At 51.9% G+C, this 25,263-nt stretch overlaps 2 protein-coding genes across 2 annotated transcripts in view; one reads left to right on the forward strand and one right to left on the reverse strand.

Annotated features, from left to right (window-relative positions):
• SLC4A3 (solute carrier family 4 member 3) overlaps positions 1-7,205 on the reverse strand; it is a 33,524-nt gene extending 26,319 nt beyond the window's left edge. The window contains exons 1-3 of the mRNA XM_084523683.1: positions 7,090-7,205; positions 2,033-2,173; positions 476-632 (exon numbers count right to left, since the gene is read on the reverse strand). Coding sequence (XP_084379809.1) covers positions 476-632; positions 2,033-2,086 — 211 coding nt within the window. The 5' untranslated portion in view covers positions 2,087-2,173; positions 7,090-7,205. The remainder of the gene's footprint in view (positions 1-475; positions 633-2,032; positions 2,174-7,089) is intronic.
• A 121-nt stretch (positions 7,206-7,326) lies between these two features.
• Positions 7,327-24,909, forward strand: STK11IP (serine/threonine kinase 11 interacting protein). The gene is made up of 24 exons (XM_084523685.1): positions 7,327-7,534; positions 7,636-7,838; positions 9,542-9,616; positions 9,924-10,019; positions 10,966-11,073; positions 11,278-11,349; positions 12,245-12,374; positions 12,555-12,658; positions 13,290-13,379; positions 14,441-14,482; positions 14,989-15,156; positions 15,450-15,531; positions 15,640-15,996; positions 16,176-16,366; positions 17,240-17,350; positions 17,724-17,919; positions 19,295-19,789; positions 20,577-20,692; positions 20,882-20,979; positions 21,167-21,345; positions 21,587-21,671; positions 22,115-22,197; positions 23,379-23,605; positions 23,944-24,909. Exons 1-24 carry the CDS (start codon positions 7,342-7,344, stop codon positions 24,082-24,084), a joined length of 3,642 nt encoding a protein of 1,213 aa, XP_084379811.1. The 5' UTR covers positions 7,327-7,341; the 3' UTR covers positions 24,085-24,909.
• Positions 24,910-25,263: the final 354 nt, after the last annotated feature.

Here is a 25,263-nt window from a genome sequence, read left to right on the forward strand (position 1 = left end):
TGTCCTTTCTTTGAGCAGATAAACCTGATGGTTTCGTGGTTGCTATTTAGAAATACACAGGCATGTCTGACTGGAGCCATCTGCTTTCAGATTGGGGAGGACAGCCTGGCTCCTAGCCATGTTTGGATGTTTCTTTGCAGCCATATGGAAGAAAAATAGTTTCAAACTGGAAACTTGAGTTTGGTGGAAGTGGCTGCAGAGGTGCTTGACACTGGGTGGGGAGGTGAGCGAGCACCCAGGCCTGAGCAATGCTGTCACCTGGGCTGGGCAGTAGCTGTGCCTCCAGGGACAAGGGACACTGGTTGGGAGCAGACTGGGATGAGGCAGTGGGCACTGGGTGTAGATAGCATTCAGGGATTGCTCTGAAGGGAGGAAGGGTCTGCAGGGACCCCAGCACAAGGCTGCAGAGCACGTGAGGCTGAGCCAGGGTTAGCAGTGAGGGTGGAAGTGGGTATGGTGGTTCAGACCTACGTACATTCAAAATCTCTCTCACTGTAGCTGCGTCTCTGCTTCTCCAGATTGCTTGATGCTGACTTGCTTATCAGGTCCCCAAATCTCTCGACTGACAAGGTCTTATCCAAGTCCTCATCGTCCTCGGCACCAGGAGAGGCTTTCTCTGCATGATCTCTGCCCTGCACAGAAATCACCAGATAACAATCAAACACTGCAGACTCCTACAGTCCTCTGGGTCCTGCAAATGGGGTTGAGCTTGCTGAAGAGCAGTGGGCATCACACCACAGGGCTGGGGAACAGTTACTCATTTATGGGCACAGCTCCACTGAGAGTCAAGAGTCAGAACAGATCAGCAAGCCTCTGAGCTACCAGCTGAGGCGTGCAGCTTTCTTTTAGCTGGGATTTCTCTTTCCTCACACCTTACTGCTACCCTCCGGCCTTCCCTTTGCTCAGTCTGACAGCCCTCCCTCTTGAGATTTCTCTCTGGGAAACGGCATCCCTGCTCCGGGGAGGCAGATTTCAAAGCTGCTCTTACTGCTCTGGTGAGCTGCCCTTGGGGCACTGACCACCCTGTACATCCCCCACCTCTCCTGCAATCCTGGGGCTCCCGTGTTTCCGTTAGCATGCCTTCTTCAGGCTTTTCTGCCTGAGAAGCCTCACGTTTCAGGCTGCAGGCACTCCTCTGCCTTTTGCTGGTAGAGATGCTCTGAGAAGAGCATCGCCAGGTGACTCCTGTCCTTTCTGCCTCCTGAGCAGCTGCAGCTGGTAAAATTTTCCGTCAATAGAGCCGAAATGCCAGTGCTGAGCTGTTGTGGACTCCTGCGTTTCCATGGAAACAGGAGGAGGCCCAACTGTGACAAATCTGCCTGTGCTGGGCGGAAAGAGGGAGCAAGGCGGCCTGGGCCGCGTTCTGCCTCCCCCCACGTCCCTCCACGGCCAGGCTGGGTGCTGCGGGGGCACCGAGCATCTCTGCAGGCCGGCTGTGGGAAGGGAGCACCGGGCACTCAGCAGTGGCTGTGGTGGGGCCTGGGTAACGAAGGAGGTGTGAGAGGGAGAGGCAAGAATAAAAACGAGCTGGGGAGTGGGCTGGGGATGGAGGCAGGGCCCATGGGTGAGCGGTGCCAGATACAGCGCTCTCAGGTCTGTACCTCGGACATATCTGTGCACGTGGGGATGAGGCTGCTTCACTGCCCACCTCAGCACGGGTGTCCCAAACATGGTAAAAACAGGGAGAGTCTAACTGAGAGCTGCCCAGCTCCTCACAGAGACCGTCTGGCTGGAGCACCATGGAGCTGCATGGAGCATCATGGAGCTGCAGGCACCATGTGCTCCCAGAGGCTCCTACCACTCGCCTACTGCACCCATCAGCACCCGAAGGCACCCTCTGGCCTTCCTGACCACAGCAGAGCAGATCTGGCCTTGTGGGCAGCCTCGGGGCACCCTTGGTGCCGACACAGCCGCAGCGAGCGGAGGCTCTGTGCTGCTGCAGGCTGCCAGGACGCGGGTCCCACGCACGGCCTGGCAGCAGCGCGGTTCCCGGGGCAGACACGGCACCGCTGCCGCTGGATTCCCACCTCACCTGCTGCAGGTCGATGAAGACTTCTCCTACGGGAGGGGACTCTCCAGCTGCCATTTTGGTTCAGGACCTAAGGGCCTGGGCAAAATATCAACCCTTCTCTTTCACCGGCAGGCACCCAGCAAACCTGGAGAGTGGCATAACCTGTGGAGAGAGGGCAGGACAAGGGAATGTCGTGGGAGACTGCCACCCACTGCCCTCAGCCCCCGTGGCTCCTAACCCAGAGAGGCCACCTTGGGGAACCTCCCCAGCACCACCAGGACAGGGCTGTCCCTCAGCACGGTGCGGTGAGGGGGTGGGAATGGCACGGACCACGCTGCTTTGGTGCCAGCTCTGCCAGGTCAAGGCCAGGGGAGGCCCTGACACCTCCCTGTCCTCCTCCGAGCGAGGCGCTGCTCCGAGCCGTGCTGTGCCAGGGAAGGGAAGGTTTCCTGCTCAGTCACCTCCCTACCAGCACATCTGGGCGAAGTTGGAGCGTGGCTGAGCAGCGGGCAAGGGTAAAATGGGAAAGGCAAGGTGCTGAGGGGGCATGCCAGCAGCAGGCAGCATGGAGCAGTCCTGTGCCACATAGCCTTAAAAACGGGCAGGCCCCAAAACAGCCACGAGGAGCCTCAGAAAGATCCATGCAGGGCAGAGAGACAGCACGAGGACAAACAGTTCTGCATTCATACAACAGACACAAAGCAGTAAGTGTTACGGGGGAAGAGGCCCACCCGGACTGCAGAGATGTGCACTGCCTGCACCAGCGTGGTTAAGGGACCAATAACCCCGTGGGCAGCCCGAGGGAGCGCTCTGCTCAGCGTTCAATTGCAAGGGAAGGAGGCAACGAGGTTCCACAGGTCAAAAGGAATGGGATTGAGAGTAACACAGAAACAGTTCTAGTCATGTCACATCTACAGCAACAGGGCAGGCTGAGCTCAGCATGGGCTGCCCCGTCTGCTGTCACATCAGGGAGAGCTGGAGATGGTTCAGAGACTGGCACGGGGGAGATCTGGGCCTCTGAAAACTCATCTGAACTCATACGAAGGCAGACAGAAGGTGCACGCACATCCACAGCAGTTTGGGGAGGGATGGCTAAGCAAAGTGTTCTCATTTCATGGAGCAAGAAAAGGGACATTCGTTAAAACTGCAAGGGAAGAATACAAATTAATAGAAAACTGGCAAAAGAGAAGATTTTTGTCATTGATGTCATTAGGGGGAAAAATACTGCAAAATTAGAGAACAGCTTGGGCGTCTCTCTGGGTACCAAGTCATATTTATTACAAAGCACATCTTTCAGAGCAAGCTATTCTGTAGCTATGAAGCTTTGGAAGAAGTAGTAGAGAAGTGCAGGCCACAGCCTGGAGATCTGCTAAAGCATTTCTTACCATCTCATCTGAAGTACCTCGCAGGGGCCCTGTTCAAGACACGACACTAAAACAGATGGTCTAAAGGTGACACCAGTAAGGCCACTTCATCACCCCTCCTCCTACCTTGGAAGATCTTCAGAAGGTGCTACTGCAGGCTCTGCTTATCCTGCCTACCCAAAGGCACACATTTATGAAGCCAAAAAATTCTGGGGCCATCTCTAAGGCAACTTCTTGAGGAGCTAATGTCATCACTGATGAAGCACGTTCTCTTGGTCCAAGCCATATTCTCTCAAACCATTTTTATAGATTTAGCAGCTATCTCAGGATGCAGTCATGCAAATGAACAAACTATCGAGCAGTGCCAGAAGCGGTACAGCTACAAGTGACATGCTGCAGTAGGATAGGGCTGCAAACAGCTAGAGCGCGATTTTGGGGCTGCACACCCAGGCCTTGCAGGCATGAATGACAACAGTTCCTTCCTGTGGTATCAGGAGGACTCCACATGCAATGTTTGCTCAGTACCAGACAGGGAGAAAAAGCGTGAAAGGACCAAATTTTATTAAACATGAGGAATACTGGAGGCACTAACACAGCTACGTGGATGGGGATAGGACAATTAAAACTTATGGTGAATAACCTGAGATTTTTGCTGTTCTTTTCCTCCCTTTGAACGTTACCATCCTAATTATCGTGAAAAAGGCAAAACTTAGTGGATGAAATTCCTCAAATACACCGGACTGAAATCTACAGTAACTGAACCCTTCTATGAGACCTGAGCAGCTCAAGAGAAATACGCTGCCAAGACAAGGAAATGGAGAGTCCAAACCTTAAGGAACAGGGTGAAACAATGAAAATACCCAATTCACTCTGCAGATCTGTTAAGGCTTCTACTTTAAGGTGTAATCTTCAGGTTTCCACTCTGTTTTCCAAGACAGATGGAGCAAAAGGGTTCAGAGAGAAAAAAACAGAAAAAGGAGAAAGGTCTGGAAATGAGCTGTAAGAGGAGACTGAGCTGCTTTTTTGGTAGGAGACAAGATAGGGAGAAGGGTAATACATGTCTTTTATTTCCTTTCGCTTTTAACTCAGAAAAAGGGTATCATTCCATGAAATCAAACAGCAGCAAATTTGAAACTGAAGGAAGGGAACGCTTTATTACAGTGAGAAGAGCTGGCAGGTGGACCCTGGCTCTGCAGTCCCTCAGGGCCAAGGCATCGTGTGCATTAAAAAAAAGGGGCTGGGGATTTGCGAGGAACATAACATCCACAGCCACAGCCACAGCAGAGACAACTGCCGGCAAAAACGTGCTACAAGTACTACTACTTCACAGCTTTGGAAGGCAGTTCTGCTAGTGGCAGAATCCCTAAAAACTAGCAAAATGATAATGGTAATTTAACAATAAAAAATACCAACGCTCAGCTCCACCTCTGTGCCACTAATGCATCTTATGGGACCTTGAACAGAAACTGCAAACTACCGGCACTGTTGGAAAACAATGTGCGTTGTTCCAGGTCGGCTGCAGGTTGCTCTGAAGCTACGCAAAGGCTGACAGGGGTATTCAAGATCGGGGTGGGAGGAAACCCACAGGCAGGAGATCTGCTGGATGCGACGAGCTCTTCTGGCATGGTCTCTGCAAAACATGACGCTGAGTTTACAGCTCCAGCCTGACTGCCTAAATGAAGTTAAAAGGGTTGGAAAATTCAACGCTTAGTCTCTCTTTACCCAACCAAGCGGCGTATTCTCAAACATGCTGAAAATATGTCACTCTAATGACTCTGCTGAGCAGCTAAAAGCGAGACAGCTGTACTAGCAGTAAAACAAGGAAGCCCTTGGGACCCGCTTTGAGATTTCAGGGGGACTATGTGGTGTGCGGGGGTTTTCCCCCATCCCTACTCACCCTGTAGATGCAGGAGGTGAGGCATGGCAGCCCCCAGCACATGTTGGGATGTGAACCATACAAGGTCTCCTATGTCCTCTTCCCATCCTAACACTGTAATAACACATTTAATGGGCACACTGAGACTACATGAGCTTCTTTGGCTCCCTATTTATCCCCCCCAGGAAAAACTAAGCCTGCGTGCAAATGCTGCACAGATGCTCCTCCGAAGGCAGCAATCCCTTCCCAGGGCAGACGTGCTGCCCACGGGGCACCCGGCGTCCCGAAGGTGCCGGATGGCCCCTGGGAGCTGCAGCACAGCCTTGCTGTCAGGAAATCTGTTTGAGGACTGGTAACACTACAAATCACTTCCAGCACTGAGGGGATTCTGAGGATGCCAAGAGCCGAGCGCTGCGGTTCGGAGCGCCGATTTGGTGCACTCCTTGGTGGCTGGCCACTAGAGGCCACTTGCCCCTTACTCTGCAGCGCCTGGTGCAACCTGTCATAGGAAGGCTGGCGAGACATCGCCTCGGATCCAGCCTGGCATTTTCTATTACCTGCAACAGAAGGAGTTCAGGGAAGAGCAACAAGAATTGCCAGTAGGCCATGGGGATTGATTTATGAGGAAAGGTTAGCAGCTAAATTTGTCTAGCGCAAGATGGGATGACTAAGATGGGGAGGGGGACGTGCCAGCAGTCTGGAAGGATCTCAGGGGTGTAGAACACAAATGAAGATTATTTTTTTTCAGGCGGACCCACACAGAGAGACTCAGAAATGGGTTAAAATTTAAAAGAGAAATTTAAAAAGAACATCAGGGAGAATTCTGCTAATAAGCATCATGCTGAACCACCCAGCCTGCTGGAATCGCTGCCTGGGCTGTCACGAGAAGAACACAAGACAAAAGGGGGCTAAAAACCAATACACCGAAAGAAAGCTGAATGAATGATACCTCCATCCTACTCTATCTCACGCGTGTCAGGAGTACGTGATTCAGCAATCCCGCTAGAAGTAGTTTTCAGCAACAGAAGCATAACACCAGCAGGCCAGATTCAAAGGGAGGCCAGGAAAAATCCACAGACCGCTGGCTAGTGCGCGCTCGCACCTTCCTTCTCTCTCCACGAGTGCGTTGCCCTCGCTCATGCCAATTCCTGCGGGGGCTCTCCCCTCCCAGTGCAGCCTTGGGCAGCAGCAAGCAGCGCGGCACTCACCCGGCTCGAACCATGTCCTAGGCTAAAGGCAGGCAGGAGGAAACCAGGCAGGCACGTCCTGTGATGCCAGCAGCGAAGGGATCTCCCGAGGGCCACATGTTGCTGCCATGCATCCAGCAGGGCTCCCCTGGTCCCCAGGGGCCCGTTCGCAGCAGCGTGCTGATGGAGCTGTGCCATCCTGCTGAGCAGGGGCGAGGCCAGCAGCCCCCAGTGCCCCTTGGCAGGTTGAGTTTGGGCAGAGAGCTGCAGCCGGCCGTCCCACACACGGGGGTGAGCAGGGAAACCTCTCATTTATTCCCTTAGCTCCAGCAGCCAGGCTGGGGACCCTTTAGCTGCGGGGTGTCCAGGCAGGGAGCTGGTGCTGGGAGAGGAGGAGAGCCAGCGGTGGGGTGCGGGGGGCTGGCAGCACGGGCAGAAAGGGACGGAAACTTTTGGGGCGAGATTGAACCCGTCCGGGTTCCGTCTGTCTGTCTGTCTGTCTGTCTGTCACAGCGGCACGGGGAGGGGGCGAGAGCGAAACAGCGAGGGGCCGAGCCCGGGGGGGCAGCGCGGCACAGGGTCCCGGACACACGGACACACACACACACACCCGGACAGACGGACGGACAGACGGCCCCGCGGGGCCCCTACCTCGCACCGCCGGAGGAGGAGGAGGAGGAGGAGGAGGAGGAGGCGGAGAGCTCCGTGCGGGTCCCGGGCAGGCGGCGCTGCTGCTGCCCGCCGCCCGCCGCCCGCTTTGTGCCGCCCCCGCTCGCGGCTCGGGCTGCGGCGGCGCGGGGCTCCCCCCCCGGGGCCGGTGGCGGCGGCGGCGCCCCCCTCCCCTCCCCTCCCCGCCGTCCCCTCCCGTCCCTCGGCGGGGCGGGGGACGCCGGGGCGGGCTCCATGGCAACCGGATGTCAGCGGCGGCGCTGCAGGCGCGGCGGAAGGGCGCGGCCGGGCCGGAAGCGCGGCGGAGGCAGCGGCGGCGGCACCGGCACCGGCACCGGGAAGGCCCCGGGCCCTGCCCCCTGCCCCCTGCCCCTGCCCATGGCGGAGGCGGCGGTGCGCGGCCTGGCGCTGCTGCTGCGCGACGCCGGTGGGTGAGCGCCCCCCCCCCGACCCCCCGACCCCCAAACCCTCCCCTCGGCGGCGCTGACGGCCCCGCTGTCCCCGTTCCCGTCCCGTTGTCGCCCGCAGGGGACCTGGTGCTGGAGGGCTCGAGCACGCTGACGCTGCCGGCCGGCACCCTGCAGCTCCTGACGCGGCTGCTGGAGCAGCTCCTGGGCCCCCGCGAGCAGGCCCGCGGCTTCGTGGCGCTGCCCTCGCACCCCGCCGAGACGGCCGCCGTGCTGCAGGCGCAGTTCCTCTTCGACGTCCTGCAGAAGACGCGATCCCTCAAGGTGCGGCCCGGGAGGCGAAGGGGCGCCCCCCAGAATGCTTCAATCGGGGGGGTTTGGGCACGATCAGGGGGGTTTGGGCACAGCAGCTCAGCCCCCTGGCCCCCCGCGGATAGCTCGTGTTTTACACGCTCGTGCCCAGGCTGAGACTGTATCTGAGCTGTTTCACAGCTCGTAAGCTGGCCTCCTTCATTTTAGGGAGCCTGGAATAGAAGCATGGAGAGAGGGATCCTTCAGGGAGCTTTCTGCAAGCTGGCATGCGTTAGGAGGCTGCACACGATTCTACTTGGCACTGGGGCTCCATGAGAAGAGTAGAAACTAGAGGTTTGCACCAGGGAGGAGAAGGGGAGTGACCTGCCCTGAGGTCCCACAGTGGTGCTCAGGAGGTGCTGTGGCTGGGCCTTCAAATTTTCAGCACTGCAGCCTGCAGTGTCCTTAAAAGTGTTTTCTACCAGACCACTATCTGAGTGTTGTGGGAGATTGTAAAACAATGCGCTGAGGCTGTGCGTGGGGGCCCAGAGCCTGTGGAGGTCCCCTGACAGGACAAGGAAGGGGAAGATGTTGCAGTCAGGAGGCTGCTGTGGTGAGTGCTCATGTTAACTAAGTAATGGGCTCCTTCTGTAACAGGCCCAAAATAGAGGGGAAGCTGCTCCTTGCGGTGCAGGAACCGATTTGCTTGGGGAAACTAATAATTTGTAGCAGCCTGCTCAGATTCTTCAGACAGCGGAAAGAGGAGAGAAGGAGACAAGTTGTCAAGACACAGAGCGAGGCTGGCGTCTGACACACACGTTGTTAAAACTGGCCATCAGAGCTTCCCAGAACAGCCTTCCCCTGCGAATGGCCCTGCTCAACATGCTGCATTAGTGCTGGCAGAAGCGGGGCAGTGATTCATCACTGCCGTGGCTGTGGCTGTGGAAGCGGTGAGGAGGCCTTGGGACGTCTGTTCTGCACCTGATGAGTCACTTCTGCGCGTGTGGCTGGCAGAGATGGTCTCTCTGGTTGTACTCCGCAGTGGGAGCGTTACCTGCTTCATCACCGCTTCGTCTGAACCCCCCCTGCTTATGCAGCGTCCACAGAAGGCATAAGGAGCTGGGTTTCGTAAGCTCTGTGGCATATGAGCACAGTCTTACCTACCCCATGGTGAAAGAGCCTGTGGCTGCCCTGCAAAATGCAAAGAGGAGGTTTGCAGCTACCTCAGCCTAATGTTAACTGTGTCTTGGAGACCAGCTCTATTTTCCATTGTATCTGCTTGTGACTTGCCTTATTTGGCTTGTTTTAGTGAAATGCACGTGCATACCTCCCACCACTGTGCTGGTTCAGCTCAGCTGCTTGATAAACATAGCTCCAGCGGCTAGATTTGTCTTTATTTAGTTAGTGGTGGCTGATGAGGAACCCGGCTGTCAGATCTCCCTGTGGCTCTGACAGTGGTGATGCCACATGAGCGAAGGAGAAGAAATGGAGATGAATGGTCTGGCAGTCTTGTGCTAGCTAGCATGCTTTTCTGTTTGACCTTTATTGAACCGTGGGACTGCGAGAGTGCAGATGGCAGCACGGAGAGCATTAGGGGATGTTAAATAACAGGCTCTGTTAGTTAACACCTGAGCTGGAGAAGCAGTCTGTTCATGGTGCTGCAGTTGGCGCATCAGGGCAGCACTATTGCTTCACAAACTGAGATTAATAAGAGCCTTCTTTTCTGATTTTTCTAGCTCATTCATGCTCCAAACTGTGTTTTGCAATCTACTGTGAAGATCTTCCCTTTCAAGTCCCTCCGGCATTTGGAAGTAAGTACAGGAGGCTGAATGGGCTCTGAGCCTTGCTGTTTGGCTGTTCTTTACTTAGTTTCGTGGTTGCAGAATGCCTCTACTCCTAAAAACTGGGTAGGCTTTTGTGGCCTTCCTACAAGGGGAAGTCTGAACTCCTGCAACACCTGCTTGGGGTAAAGCTGGGTGTGAACGATGGCTAGAGTGCTGGGGAGGGAGGCTCCAGGAGGGAAATAGATCTCTTATAAAGATGGGTCTGGGATGGCAGCTGCTCTTGCACTGTAATGTGCTGATGTACGTTGTTCTTACTTTCTCATCACTGCTGCAGTTGAGGTCTGTCCCTCCACACTGCCTGCGGGGTCTGAGATTTGTCTATTCTCAGCTGGAGTCTTTAACCTGTTGCAAATGTATCAGCACACTGGAGGTGAGTGTCTCTGCAGCCCGTGGGGAGCTACACAGGAGAATGCCTCCCTTATCTTCCCTACCTGAAGGGTTGTAGGACCCAGACGGGCCATGTTAACCACCTTCTCAATCCATATTCTGTATGTTTTTTTCTCCCTTCCCCGTTCTGGGGTCCTACCCCTGACTCAAATACCGTAGAAGTGTTCCCTGGTTAATTATGTGCTCGGTAGTCTCCTCTTTAGCTGCTTGAGGATTTCTGGCTCCAGCCAATATTCGTATCTGCGAAGTCTCACTGCTCTGTGTTTACCCATTTCTCCATTCAAAGTCCTGCAGCTGATCAAGGTTTATTTGGTTGCACCTTAGCAATCGTAAATTAGAGCTGATTGTAAGGGAGAATTGCTGTGTCCCAGCATCTTAACTAGCATTTGTGCCCAGCAGGTCTCTGAGACGTGAAGCTCCAACCACAAAGAGCTAATAGTGTGGGTTGTGTTAGCAGTGGGGCTCTGGGCTTCTGTCTGGCATGGAAGCAGCTGCCTGCTGGGGAACAGTGGCTGCTGACAGGGAGTGCCTTGAGAGATTCTTCTGCCTGCCAAAGCATGAGTTGTTTGACCAGAACATGTGTGTCTTATTGCTGGGTGCTTTGATGAAGGTCTGAAAAAGTTTTTGTTAGGATGAGTCTCTGTGCAGATGAGTCTCTGTGCTTAGTTTTCAGTCTCCAACTTGTAACCATTAGGTTAACTATTGCCACATGTGTGTAGGAAGCAAGAGCATCTCCTTTCAGCATATCTAGTCATGGAATTTCCACCACCTCCAAATACTTGGCAATGACTTCTAAGTCGCTGATCCATTCCAGGGTCTGTGAGGCACAATATGCCATCCCTGTTCTAGACTAGCTGTTCCCCTTTGTTCATCTGCTGTTACCGTAACAGTCAGTACAAACCAAGGAACGGCTCCTCGCTTCTTCCTAGGAAATCATTTCAGCATGTGGTGGAGATCTGAGCTGTGCTCTCCCCTGGCTGGAACTGCATACTGTCAACTTCAGCTACAACTCCATCACTGCCTTGGATGACTCACTGGTGAGCGGGGCATCCTTCCTGCATGACTGGGTGGAAGTGAGATGATCACGGCCAGAAATTGGCCACTGCTTGACTGATGCTGCTGGGTCTGGGTGGGAGGGAGTGAGCAATGTTAATTTTGCTGGCCTCTCCCAGCAGGACAGGGTTTCCATGCTGCAGTGAAGGCATTTGTAGGATCTGATCTTGTGTCTTTTCATCCCCCAGCAATTACTAAATGCTCTGAGAGTCTTGGATTTGAGTCATAACAAGGTCCAGGATTGCGAGCTCTATTTAACGGTGAGTATCTGGGGCTGAGCGCCAGTTTCCTTGCAGGGAGAGGACACTGCTGAAGTGCTGTGATCATTGACCTGCTAGGTCAGTGTGAGCCTGCTAAGCGAAGTATAACGCAGGAGATTGGAGACACGGTCCAACAGGCGTGTGATTTAGAGCTAGTGCTTGCAACCTTGAAACTGTTTCCCTGTACGTGCAGCCCCTGTCCCGGTGAGGCAGGGAAGGCAGCGTGCCTCATCGCTCTGAGACAGGCACCTCTGCTGTGCGCATCGCCGTGCGTATCACTTGGCTGCTATTCAGTGTTGGTGATGCTTTGCTGTACTCTGTGCAGCAGGTGAGAATGAGGTAGCCAGGCACTGTCGAGATTTGTTGTTTGGTTTATCCAGGCAGCCACTAGCAATTTTTTCTTACTCTTGGAAATCTCCTGTCAGTTAATTTAGGGAGGTGGTAATCCATCACAGTGATGTCTGGGTCTCTGGGGAAAGACACTGAAATCTAGACTCTGCTGGGCTGGATATGCCTCTTTTAAGAGAAGCTGTGAAACAGCTTTTCACAGAGTTGGTAAGGCTCACAATATGTCCTTCACCATTGTCTTCCCAAAAGTAGGGAAGGGCTTCTTTTGGTAGCAAGTTCAGCTCTTTGCCTGAGGCAGGGTGTCCAGTCCCTATCATTAAAATTACTGGGGAAGGGAAAAGCTGCTCCTAACAATTTTTTTATAAAGCACTTAGAGCACCTCTAGACATACCACTCCAAATGTGAACATTGAAGTCTTGATGCAGAAGTAGTCTGAAGAAAATCAATTTTTAAGTGGCCTTGGTGGGATGGAGAGAATGGCAGGGACGAGTGCTCTGTCTCGAGTTCAGGTCTCGGTTGATCCAGTGCTGCTTTTCTCTCTAAACAGACCCTTACAGAACTTGAGTACCTCAATCTGGCTTATAACTTCCTGTCCAAAGTGCCAAACCTTGGCATCTTCAGCCGATCCAAGCTGGTGACTCTGATCTTGCGCAACAATGAACTTGACAGCATTAATGGTGAGCGAGCAGTGGGGGAACACTTGAGTCTGACATCTTTCTCTTCCTCAAGGAGGAGTGGAACTTGAAATCTTGGGCACAGCTATTTTTACAAGGGTTCAATTCTGGGGGAGAGGGACAGGGGAAAGTTTTCTAAGACATGTCTTCTATTATGCTGATGGCTTCTTGCTTTGTTTGCAGGGGTTGAACAGCTGGTGAATCTGCAGCACCTGGATGTGGCCTACAACCTGCTGCTGGAGCATGCCCAGTTGGCATCATTGTCCACTCTGCACTATCTAAAAAAAGTAAGCACAAAACCTGGGGAGTTGGTAGATCGGAGATGTGGGCTGGAAGGGTGCAGAGGAGAGACTGTGTGATAAGAAGAGAGTTTTGGAAGATAAATTCAACTCTTGAGCATTTAATTTTAACAAGGAAAGCTGATGGGGAACCTTGGAAAGACACGTGCATTTTAGTCTTTGTTTTCTCTGACCCCTGCTCATTTTTCTGTATACTTATTCCCACATCCTTTTTTCACGCTTTCCAATTTTAACACCAAGTTCAATGAGGATCCTCTCCTAATGCTTTTGTGGATTTGTAGCGTTTGGAGAAGTCTGAAGGAGGATAACTACAGTCACTGTAGTGTCTGTGAAGGAAAATAGCCTACAAAGGATTGTTCTCCCAAGACTTCTCAAAGTCAGTATTGAAGAGGCTTGTGATGATCTAGGGGCTTGAGTAGAAAATACTTTAATTTCATTCTGCATTTGCTGAACAAATTTCAGGAAGCATTGTGAAAATTTAGTCCTCTCCTGGGTTGATCAGCATTCCACTACAAAGATATTTCCTGAGGCAGAGAGAAATCCCGGAACCTCCAGGGAGATTAAATCAAGGTATAGCGTGTTTCTTTCTAATAACTATTTCTCTATTTCCTCCACCCAGCTGCACCTAGAGGGAAACCCATTATGGTTCCATCAAAACCACCGGTCTGCAACCCTTGTACATTTGTCTCCCAGAGCAGCTTCCTCCAATGTGAGTATCAGCCACGGACCTTCTGCCAGTGCTTGCTGAAGGTGTGGGGTATTCCGGTGTTCATGGGCAAATGAGTGGAACGAATTTTGTAAACCTGAAAACCAGTTTCAGTGGTTCTGTGGTGCGTGTGGTTGTTTGTTTTTTGTTTGTTTGTTTTAGGTAGGGTAATTTTAATAACCTTACCTTTTTGTAAGGTGTGCTGGCCAAGGCAGGCACAGTTGAATATTGATCTCAGATTTGCAAGACCTCAGATCTTAAGATTTCTTCCCTGTCTACTTCATCAATTTTGTTCACTGAAGCTACCAAAACTTTCCTCTGTTCTGCCAGATAGTAACTACGTAGCTGGACTCTGCAAAAAGAAACTCAGGGTCTCAGCCTACCTTACCTAATTATGTACTCTACTGACAGCCATGACCACCTCTTTCCTTCCCCACATTCCTCTTCTCTCAGTTAGGTGTCATCACTGTTTCCTTTGTGCTCTGGTGCTTAAGTCAGTTCTTGGTAATCTGATTTTAAATAATGAAGCCAGCAAAGACAGTGTTCTGGCAATTTAGCAAAGTAAATTGGCTTGCTAAGGGGTCAGAGGTGTTCCAGAGCTGGTCTGCCATTTATGTTAGCAGCGAATTGCTACATTCGTTGTCATCAAACTTCAAATTGGAACAAGCTTTCAGTGAGCTCCAGTTACTGGAAGCTAGGTAGACTCAAATTAGAAGTAGGGTACCAACCTTGAGGAAGCAGTGAGTAGCTGCCAAAACAATTTGAGTTCTTGCAGAAGAATCTGTCAGATTTCTTCTGCAAACCTTCTTGGATACGTTTCTGGGAGTTAAAAGGTCTGTAAACAGGAAACCACAAGAGTCCCTTCTGGCCTTATATACTCTTAGGTAGCTACAGGTAAAGGCCCGATGGATAGGCAGGAACAGGGCTGTTTCTGGAAATCTTTGCAATTTTGTGCCAAGGATCCCAACCCTATGATGACCTGAAGGGAAACAGAATCAGTAGATGTTGTCCTGAATATGTGCCAGGCAAGTGGAATCTGACTGCAAATGGGTCTCTAATTACAGTTCCTCTTGGATGGAGAACCACTCTCTTCCTCAGACCTAATGGTAAGTACAATCACTGTAAACTGATCTTACTGCCTTTGGGGGTGGGAAGTCTGACAGGTTCTTGCATCCTCATGTGTCCCATAAAATCTGTATTGGCTGCCTTTTCCCTATGAAGCAGTTTGTTTTGGCTCAGTCCATGCTGACTCCTAGTAATTGCTGGGACTGTTGGTGTAACTTATTCTGTCCTAAGTACCCTTGCTGAACTTGGAGCCTTGCCGCTTTCCCTTTCACGTACTATCTGGCACTTGACACTTGAATTACATTTTAGCAAAACAAATGTTTTTCAACATCCCATCTGCTGTTTTTAAGGGACACACAGGTTGAGTTAAATTGGAGCAGCCACAATAAACAGTCCAATCAACCGGGTAGGATCTGTTGTCACTGCTTCTGCTGAGATGGTGGAAGTTTGGGGTGAGGGCCAGGGAAATCGCTAGCCTGAATTGTGTCCTGATTACTGTGTCTCCCCTTCACACTCAGTAGACAGCTTTCTCTTCTTTTGGATGCAGCACCTTCCAAAACTTGTGCAAAGTGTATCCCAGTCCATCCACACATCTACCTCAGAGAGGACCTTGCTGGACCGCAGTGCTCTGGACAGTTCCTGTGCTGCAGACTTCAGTGACAGCCAGTCCCCAGCAGAGAATGTGGCTGTCAGGCTCCCTCGGAAGAAGTGCAAGGTCTGGTACTGAGACAGCTGCTTAGCCATGTAGCTGGCGTGTTGGGTGAGGGGGCTGCAGCACCATGAACACCCCATGCTGTGGGATGTGGTTTTGTACTGAGTCTCTACACTGCTCTGTGTTAGGAAGGGGCTTGCTTTAAAGTCAGTCTTGATGTGCTGTAACAAATGTTTCATGGTGTGCTTCTGCGCTGTAACAGCCATGAGTCCTTTGGCTTGTCAGAGGAGGCTGTGATCAGATGCTGTTTTGGTTGTTCTGTTGCCCTCCAACTATTCTTATCCTGTTTGTTCCAGGGGAAAGTCAAAGTGCGCAGAGCGAGCATTTCAGAGCCCAGCGACACGGAACATGAGTCCCAGACTTTGCCTCTCTCTGCTGGTGAGGCTTGTCTTCTTTCTCAGTAACACAGCAGCTGAACTGCCTGCAGTCAGAGGGGTGCTCTGGCGTGGTGACTATTTTCATACTTCCCAAGCTTTCTCTCTGCAGGCCTGGTTTTACAGCATCAGAAGGAGATGGAACGCATGGACAGCTTCAGAGATCGCTTCGGTGTTGACTGGCTGCAGTACAAGAGACTGGAGGAGCGTGACCAACTACCTGTCATCTGCCGGAGCCATTCTGCGGATGAGATCTCAGGCAGACCTGCAGCAGCAGACTTGCAGAGTGAGAACGTTGAAGCAGAGCAAGTAAAACCCCAAGAATCCCCAAAAGAATCCTCTCCTGCTGTGGATGATACTCAGAAGGAGGAAGACCTTGAAGTGGATGAGCATGGGGGAGGAGAGCTGAGAAGAAAAGAGGAGGCAGATGAGCTAATGCTGGGGGAAGAAGAAGATGAGAAGCCGGAAGGTAAATGGGTCTTCACTGCCTTGTGCAAGGGCTTGGGTGGTGGTAGAATAGGTGGGTTGAATGTGGCATCCCTGAAGCTTTATCGTGCTGCCCTGCAATGTGGGACTTCTAAAGGTTTTGTTCAAGCAGGTCTGAAGGCCTGCTGTGTGTATTGACTTGTGCTGTGTCTTGTTTGACAGTGGACCTTTGCCAGCCAGTGCTGGTGAGCCAAATAGAAGGTGAAGGGGACCCAGAGTTAGACTGGATCTTCCTGCGGGTCACAGCTAGGCATGTGATTGAGGTGGAACTGAAGGCTGCCAGAGTCCTCCACAAGCTGGAGCTGAAATGCCTGCAGAAGATAGAGACCTCTGAGATGAACTGGAAGAGGATGGTGAGTCATGTCTCTGCGTGAACTTTTGGCTTCTTATTCCCTGTATGGGTCAACATTTTGGATTTTGACTTCTGTTAGAGTACCCTGCATGTGTTTTCCTAATGCCTGCAAAGCCTGATTGATCATCTGTTCCACCCTATATGTATGTACCTAACAGCATCAGTATTGCTTACAGTATCTGTGATAATGCAGCAGAAGTCAGCACCAGTTCTGTTCCAAAGCTGGGGTTAAAAAGATTTGTCCCAGTGACTGGAATAAGAGACTTCTTGAGGGGAGCCTAAATCAAACGAAGGAGAACTTTCCTATCCATTCCTTACCGGGATAGTGTCCTGGCCTTGCAGAGCTATTTGTGGATTGTACTTTTTCTTGGACAGCACAGCACTGAGTCTAATGTGACATTTGGAAAGCTACTGGCAGCTCAGTGGGCAGCTCTCTATCCATGCTAGATGTGTGTTTTATTGCTAGCAGCCCTGTTTTGCTTTTGTGGCCTTTTAGAAAGGGAGCGTAGAAACCTTTCTTCCTCACAGTAGGGTTTTAAGAATATGAAATATGTGCATGAACTTGATCACAGGCTTCTCTAATGTTGTTCCCCAAAAGCTCAAACTTTTTTTTTTCTTCCTACCCTTCTACCTCTTGAATGTTTGTGGCTTGATTTGAGGTGCTTCATTCTGGGCCTTGTAATTTACAGTTGTACCTAGCACATATGAACTTTTTTTTTCCTATTTTACCAAATGCTATCAGGGCTTTTCTGGGAGGACTGTTCCAGGCTCACTGAATTAAGTACTTGTATGTCCACGTTTCCAACACTTACAAACAAATACAGTCTGGATGCTGCGCCATCTTTCTGGAACTGGTGTTTTCTGTCTACTGCAGGACCTGGAGCGAGTTTTCCCTGTCCTCACGTTGCACTTCAGCTACATTCGCAAGGACCGGCAGAAGCGCAAATACGTGGTGCTGGATGACTGCCCGGAGCAGTGCCTGCAGGTTGGAGGGGCTGGGAAGAAGCATGGGGAGGTGGACAATTTTCCTGGAAGATGCTGGATTCTGTCTGACAGCACAGAGCCTCTGTTCTTAGAGCACACGTACATCTACTCTCCTGTAACTATCTAGGTAGCCCATGCCTTGCTTGTAAGCTCAGGATCTTTCTGCACAAATGACCTGTGAGGGGCCCTGTGCGCGTGGCCATGAGCAGTAGATTTCCTGGAGCATAAAGGGTGCTCTCAATGGGAAAACCTTGCAGTTTTCTCCCATTGGGAAAAGACTTGATGAGTTCTAGTAGTCAAGCTATGTTGCGTGTCCCCAAGGAAGGACAGTTGTATTGCCTGCTAACACTCTTTCCCTGTCTTGCTACTTCTAGTGTGTGCTTGAAGTGTTGTCCCCAGCTGTGGAAGAGAATCGGCAAAGTCAGGACCAGGAGAAAGGATCCATGAGGCTCCAGTGCCTGAAATGCAAGCATGAGTTTTTGCAGTCCCTGTCTCCCTGGCAGCAAGGTCCTTATCCTGCACAAGTTGGAGACACCAAAAGCCTGGAGACCCTAGTTGCCTCAAATCAAGGTAGGTTGTAATCCCTGGAGAAAGGATACTCCCGAGTGCCTGAGCAGACTACCAGGATGGCAGCTGTGGTGCAGAGCATAGAACGTAAAGGAGAAGGTGATGCCCCGGTTGTACTGGAATTACAGCCTGGTGTGGAATGTACTGTCAGCCCATGGGGACTGGGCTAGGGAAGAGCCTGCCTCCTTCACCAGCAGGAATAAGTCTCATCCTGTTGAATCCATGGCCAGTTCTGGCACAGAGACTAGTTTGTTCTAAAACACCTTTGCTAATGGAGGTTTTTGGTGAATCTGCTCCAATACTTCAGATACAACTTTGGCTGTTAGGTGTCAGAAGAACAACCCCAGCCTAAGTCTTCCTAGCTGTAATCTTGAGCTTGCTCTTGCTTCCCTTATGGGGAGTGATTTATTTCTTTTTTTGTACTGGAGGGCTGTTCTCCCCCCACAGCTAGTCCTGTGTTCTGTCCACTAGACTAAATAAGCTCAACTCCCTAGATAATTTGCTTGTCACTCATATCTCGTACAATCCAGTTATTCTTGCTGGTCTCCTCTGTACTCTTCCCCACTTGTCCACATTTTTCTTTGGCTGTTTGAAATTAGATGTGGTATTTTCGCTGAGGCATTGCTAGTGCTGAATAAGCATCTTCTGATTGCCGAATTTTTCAAAGCTCAGGTTTTATCTGAAGTGTCAGAGGAGTGTTAGCTTGGAAGATGCTTCTGGTATGTGGAAGTATCCTGAGATTGGAGAACTCTACAGTGAGGGCAGAGGTGCTGTCCTGGTGGCTGCACTTTCCTTTATCCTGGGACATGTTCTTCTTCCCCCTGCAATAATGGGAGTTCCAGGATCCAGCTCAGACTGTGGTGTGGGTGAAGTGAGCTTGAGGAATCGGGGTCAGGAGGGATGAGGACAGCTGGAGAACAAACACGGTGGGCTTGTAGGTTGGCTGGCCGAGGATAAACCAATTGGGAATGGAGGTGACTAAGAATGGTTGGATTAACTGAGTGTGAGTTGGGGCTTCAAAGGCAATGTGAGCATTTGTGGATGTGAAGTGGAAGAAAGAGGTGAGTCAAAGAACTGATAGTAGTTTCAGTTTCAGTTGCAGTCACCCTGGTCACCCTAGTTCCGAACATGGCTGTTTTGGGTGGATGCTGACACTGCTCTAGAATTTCTCATAGATTTGCCAAGGGGAGGTGAGTCAGATATAGGTTCTGAATAGAGCTGCTCAACAAGCTTCTTAGGTCATGCTATACCTAACCAGCTTTAAAAATCTGCTTTGAAAGGGGTTGCTTGTGGTTTGCAGAGGTTAAGAGGAAAGGAGAATCTTGTTGCATGAGAGCTATGCTGTGTTTTTCTGTATCCCTTCTGAAATCTTCCACAGATGCTGCAGCAGGTGGTGAGCCCATCGCCTGTCCCAGCTGTTCCAGTGACCATGTGGTCATCCTGCCTTCGGAGGTATGCTCCAGCACGCCCCTGCCGCCCAGCCGTGATGGCACAAGTGAGGACCTGTCAAACTCCCTCCTGGAAGGGGGCAGCCAGCAGGAGGGCCCAGAGGAAGCACCTGCTCTGGCCAGTGAGAGTGGGAAGTTCTACATCGGTGGGGAGGACAGCTCGGAGGTGGATACCAGCACCAGCACCAGGACCCCGGAGCTGAGTGGCGAGCACGACGGCACTCTCCATTCCGCTTCCCGCAGCTTGGACGGGGTCTGTGGGAATAAGGAGCTGAGCATGAAGAGCCAGCACTTCTCCCTCAGCCGCACGGACACCAACGGGGGCAGCATGATGGGGAGCTATCATTACAGCGTTTCTCGCGGGCCCACTCCTTCCCAGCTCTCTCTGAACTCCGAGTCAGAGGAAACGTGGAACCTCAGTCCCCGTGAGTATGTCAGAGCTGTGCGGGGTTTAGGGGTGTTGGGTGCTGGTGCTTGCTGGCTGCACTGCCTCCTGCTTCGTGTGGGAGGAGATCATCAAACATGAGCAGCAGTGATGGATTCTTGTGAGCTGGGTGCTTCATGCCCCTCTGTTCAGCTCTCATGCCTGAAGGTAGGGAAAACTGAGTCAGCTCCTAATCCCGAGTATCGCTCGCACTGAGTAATTGGATCTTGCTGCGGGAGCTCTGTGACACCAGTCACTTGGGTCCCTGTGGCACTAGCAGGCTGCCAGCTGGAGCATCACCGCTGGAGAACAGCAGTCAGTTTCTGATTGTAGGTTCTGGCCTAAGCGTGGTGTGAGGCTAGCATGTTTATAGGAGGCTGTGGTTAGTGGTTTTACAGACACTTGTGTTCTTCCCAGTGGGTTTTGTGAGCTCGGATGACAAAGCTTGTCCAAAAGAAGAGACTGTGTGCTGGCTGTGAGACCTGTCCTGTAAGATAGCAGTTAACAGGTGGTCTGTACATACAGGCAGAGACTGCTTTTGCTTGGGTATTAGTATGAAAAGCCTCGTGCACCTGAAAGGGCAGATGTCAATGCTGGAATCCCCTCATGTTTCAGTATTGAGACCTGTGGCCTGGGAAGCATTAGTTCTAGCCCCTTGTATAGAGGAGAGGCTTGATGGAGGTGGGTGTGTAGCGGGGGTGATGCTGCTGCGCTAGTGCCAGCCTGTATGTTTTGGGCAGCTTCTGGTTAGTGGGAAGCGTGCTGATCCCACCCTTTGCTCTCCTCAGCTGCAAACGGCGCCCTGAACACGAGGGATTTCCGTTCAGTGGATCACCGCCTGAAGCTCTACCTGGACATGGAGGTTTTTGAGGAGAACGATGAGGAGTTCCAGTGCTTCCTCAAGGTGAGCTCCTGCAGCACCAATCCTACGGCCCTGCTCCTTGGCTGTCCTCGCCACCCTGCACGTTCTGCGTGGGGGTAGCATCTGGAGACTGGAGTCTGAAGGGGGCTGCAGCATGCCTGGGTCAGTCTTGTCCGTGGGTGGGCAGGCAAGGAGCAGGCCAGCACTGTCACTGCCTTCTCTGTGCTCTAGGTGGCCATGGTGAAGTTCGGCCGACAAGGAGAGTTCCTCTCCATCCTGGTTGCCTCTGACCTCAGGATCTATGTGCTGGAAGTCACTGGGGTTATCAGGTGAGGAGAGCAGTGGCAGTGAGACCCTGCAGCAAGGCTGTGAGCGCTGGGTGGTGCCAGCCCTTGCTAGCCTTACCCTGCAGGTGTGGTGACATGCAAATGCTCTGCTGGTTAAACCCCCCCTGCTGCAATCCGAGGTGGGAGATGGGGCAGCCTGCTGCAGCTGAGGGCTGTGCTCTGTGCTTAGGGGACAACCTGCGGAGTGGCTGAAGAAGAACGACTCTCACTACCTGTCCGATGTTTCCCATCTGGAAGTGGGACTCTGCCACCAGAGCTTGCGAATAGAGTTTGAGAACCCCAAAGCCTCCTACAACCTGCTGATCAGGAACCAAAGCTGCTGTGACCAGTTTCTGCAGACCCTGACATGTAAGAGTAGGGCTGTAGCAGAGGGGAGGGTGAGGATTTTTCTCTAGAAGAGCTACTAGGAGATCTGTAGCTGCATGTACATGGCAAATTCATTTCTTGCCAGCTCAGAAAGAAGTTGGGGGAGGACCCCGCTGGCATCATACCTTCCAATATCTCTCTTATAAACTTGAAGAACTTTCCTGAGCTGTTATGTACTGCCTGTGGGCTTGCAATAAGTCATCTGCCTTCTACCCCTCTTTAGGTCTCATACAAGAGCTGCCTGCCAAGCACAGCAATAAGGTGAAGGAAATCCCCACTGTGGAAATGAATCCACAACATTGGCTCTGGTAAGAGCAGCCTCTGGGGTGGGGGGTTGGATGGAAAAGGGCGCGTGTCCAGCCCCAGCAGGGAAATGCAGTGCTCGGAACAGGGCAGCAGGAGGCACCGCTCGAGTGGCAGCCAGGCCTGGGAGCTAGGTTGATGGCAGCCGGCTCAGGTGCCTGCTGCACAGGGGCTGCAACTCCAGCTCGCATGGAGGAACCTGAGCAGAACACAACAGAAGGGGGAAAAGGGGGGAGCCACAGGGCTCTCTCCCTCTTTGTGGGGAGCATTATGTTCCTAGTTAGCAAGGTGGTGGGCAGAGAAAATAGGAGGGGAGAGAGGTATTTTGGAAAAACTGTGAGAGATGGGTCCCTCCTTTCCTCGAGTAGACAGCAAAAAGTAGCTCACAGCAAACCTAGACTGGGAACAATGCTCTTCCTTGAGTGCCCCACTGTTGTATCTCCTCCAGGCCTCTGCTGGACTCCAAGACCACAGGTTCTGCAGCTGCAGATGGCACTTGCTTCTTCTACCTGCTGGCATACCTGATCCAAGGTACAGGAGATCTCCGTGGCCAGATTTCCCACACTGTGCTCTCTGCTTACATGCTTGAGCTCTTAGTATAGAGTGAACATGGCTCCATCAGCGAGATGGGGCAGGGGCATGGGTAAGGGTTTTTTTAGCGTTGAGACATAGGACAGAGTCTCACAGACATTTGGTCTCGAACACCAGGTTTGGTGAAAACTCAGAACAGCTTCTGAGAAGCTGGAAGTGATCCAAGGGCTGTGTTATTGCCACGAGCTTGAGGGGTCACACACATAGCTGGTTAGTGTGTGTGAGCTGAAAGGGTCCCTGTTTTGGGAGAACAGAAGCAGGTGTCTAAACCCCTCGCCAGCAGGACAAGAAGAGCCTGCTGGAGTCCACCAAATTCTGTGCCAGGTTTTGCTGAGGTCCAAATGTGGTATCTGAGGGTGGGAGGGAGAGCTTAAAGTACGTTTTTCTCCTTTTTTAGAGTACAGCACCCAGAACCGGACACAGTTCCAGCTGAGGCCTCGCTGCCAAGTAGACAGGACTAATTAAACATGCCATCTCTGATATTCCTGCTAATTCCCAAGAGTGAGATGTGTCAAGAAAAACAACATGTTGCTGTAGCAGCTTGTGATCCCTGTGACCTCAGCTAGTGGTTCCCTACTTCTGTGCTGTTGACTTATTCTAGTGCTTCTTATTTGCATCCACTGAAGTCAGCTGGATGATATTTATGCTCCCTCTAGTTTATCAAAACTCTCCTGCTTTCTGCTGTACTTACTACCGAGATGGAACACATCTTAAACTTTATTTATGCTGTGTTCTGTCCATCAGATCTGCAGCCAGGCAAATCAAGGCCAAAAAGGGTGGCCTTTTAGCTGGAGCTGCTGACTTAAATAAGGAATAGTGGTGTTGTTTATGAGGTCAAAGGACTTGAGTTCCTTTTCCTGCCTCATATGTGGATATTGCCTAGAAAAAGCTGGCTGGGTGATGGTCTTTCATATGTATGCTCGAGGAATGAGCTTGGTCAATCCCAGGTACATCTATTTACTACCCTGCTCTCTGCCTTTAGTCTAGAAATTGCATTAAGCTGGTCACCCAGTTACTGTTGCTGAAAAGGGTTTCCCCAGGGAAGGAATGGAAAGCAAAGCTTGTTTTATGGTGACTCAGGCTCCGAGCAAAGCCTCTCATATTCCCTTGTATCCTTTTAGGGGCATCTGCTTTCCCTGTGACCCTGCTGAGCACCCGAAGCATGTTGTTTCTGCTGGAGGAGAATCACCAGTGGCAGGTGCAGCCTCCTTTGGATGCAGATCGTGAGGCAGAAATGCCTTCCAGGAGCAATATCCACTTGAAGGAGAAGCAGCCGATCAGCAGTATCAGCAATGTCATAACCTATCGCCTGTGTCCTTGCGACATCAAGCTGATGCTGTATGATGAGGTAACCAAAAGGAGGTCATGGGGCACACGAGACATTGAGGGCTGGGTTGTGCTCAGATCCTGTTCCTGCCAAGAGCATGTTGGGGCTGTCATCTCCCATCCTAACCCAGGGCCTTGCACCACGGAGGCAGGGGAGCACAGAGAAATGCTGATGTGCAGAAGTCATGCAGGGATGCTCTCACATCTGGCAGCAGAGGGAGAGGAGGATATCACTTAAAAACTGGGAAAAAAAACTGGGAAGAGCTGGCTGTGGCACTGGGGAGTGGCAGCTTGGGGCTGATCAGTGCCTTTTGAGTCTGGGCCCTGCTCATTCACCTCTGTCTCTTTCCTCCTTTCCAGGTGCTGAAGGTGGAGAGCACGTGGCACATCCGCACCGAGTGCCCTGAGCTCCTGGTAGAGCTGGTGGAGTGGATCCGCGGGCCCTGGGAGGAGATGTTCTCTATCGAGCTGCGGAGGGCTGTGTATGAGGGCCTGGAGTGAGCCTGCCCGCTGTAGGCAGGCAGGACCTGGAGCCAGAAGCGCTGCTGTGCTGGCAGTGCCGCACAAATGTCTCCCCTCCCATCTGACCTTGCTGTCCTGTGGCCTCTGCCTTCTAACCTACTCTTGCCCCTGGCCCTTTCTGGTGAGGAGGAGGTGAGCACACGATGGTCCAGACTTTGTACAGTCACTCACTGCCACTGGGCTGGCTGTGGAAGGAGGTGGTGGAGGGTGTTCCCTGTAACGCTGCAAGCTACAGGGTTTTAACTTGGTGGTGTCTGCTAGTTTCCTTCAGGATAGTCCGAAAGGTGACCGGAGAAGGAGGGAGCCGAGCCAGAGCATGTTCGGTGGTACTCAGGCAATCAGCAGGCCAGAGGCAGTTGCACACTGCGGTCTCTGCAGCAGGTGTATTTGCTGCCTTCCTAGCTGTCTCAGAACAGCTGCCATTATCTGCTGCTAATTCTTTCTTTCTTTTTCTTTCTCCCCCTGCCCTCTTATCCACAGCTTCCCTAAAGCTGCCTGCTTCAATCAGGAGCCTATTGCACAAAGGGATAAGGCACATTGTACTGATAACCCCACAGAGAGCCCACACCTGCGTGGCAGGGCATGGCTCAGTCTGCTGCTGTAGTCCTTCACTGTCACGGGGGAGGGAGGAGCTGTGCAGCTCACAGCACAGTCGTGTTGCTCATCGCTGAGGGGTCAGGACCCTCGTGGGCACTGGCAGGTAAAAGTGAGGCTTAGGCTTTTCTGAGCAGTCCAAAAGCAAGAGTCTATTTTAAACATGAGTTTTACTTTTTTCTATTGTAATAAAAGGTTATATTTATTGAATCACCATGTTTTTTTCTTGTCTCGCTGCCTTGTCTCACTATACTGTCCTTGTAACATCTTGCATACTAGCTGTACAGCAGCCTCAAGCAGTCCCTAAGATCCCACAGCCATTCCCCCCATCCTCCTTAGGATGGTTATTATCTTTGTGCTCCCACCCAGCAGGTTGTTTCCTGGCTGTACTGAATCTCAGAGGCATGCCTCTTGCAGGAGCTGTTGCAGCCGTGGCTGTGGAGGTGTGAATACCTGCCCCTGCAGCGCGCTAAGTCCTCTGGTCATGCATCATCATCTACTTCAGGAGACAGTTCTGGGGCTGGCCGAGGGACAAGGCTGCAACCCGCCCAGCTATACCATCCT

Source organism: Aythya ferina (assembly GCF_964211825.1).
Source record: "Aythya ferina genome assembly, chromosome: 6".
Classification (NCBI taxonomy): domain Eukaryota; kingdom Metazoa; phylum Chordata; class Aves; order Anseriformes; family Anatidae; genus Aythya; species Aythya ferina.

Excerpts from the sequence above, each read along its gene's own strand:
- STK11IP (XM_084523685.1), top strand. The coding sequence starts at position 7,342 with ATGGCAACCGGATGTCAGCGGCGGCGCTGCAGGCGCGGCGGAAGGGCG. Across the intron at positions 20,693-20,881 it reads AGTTCCAGTGCTTCCTCAAG|GTGGCCATGGTGAAGTTCGG; the intron begins GTGAGCTCCTGC and ends TCTGTGCTCTAG. Across the intron at positions 22,198-23,378 it reads GCTGGCATACCTGATCCAAG|GGGCATCTGCTTTCCCTGTG; the intron begins GTACAGGAGATC and ends GTATCCTTTTAG.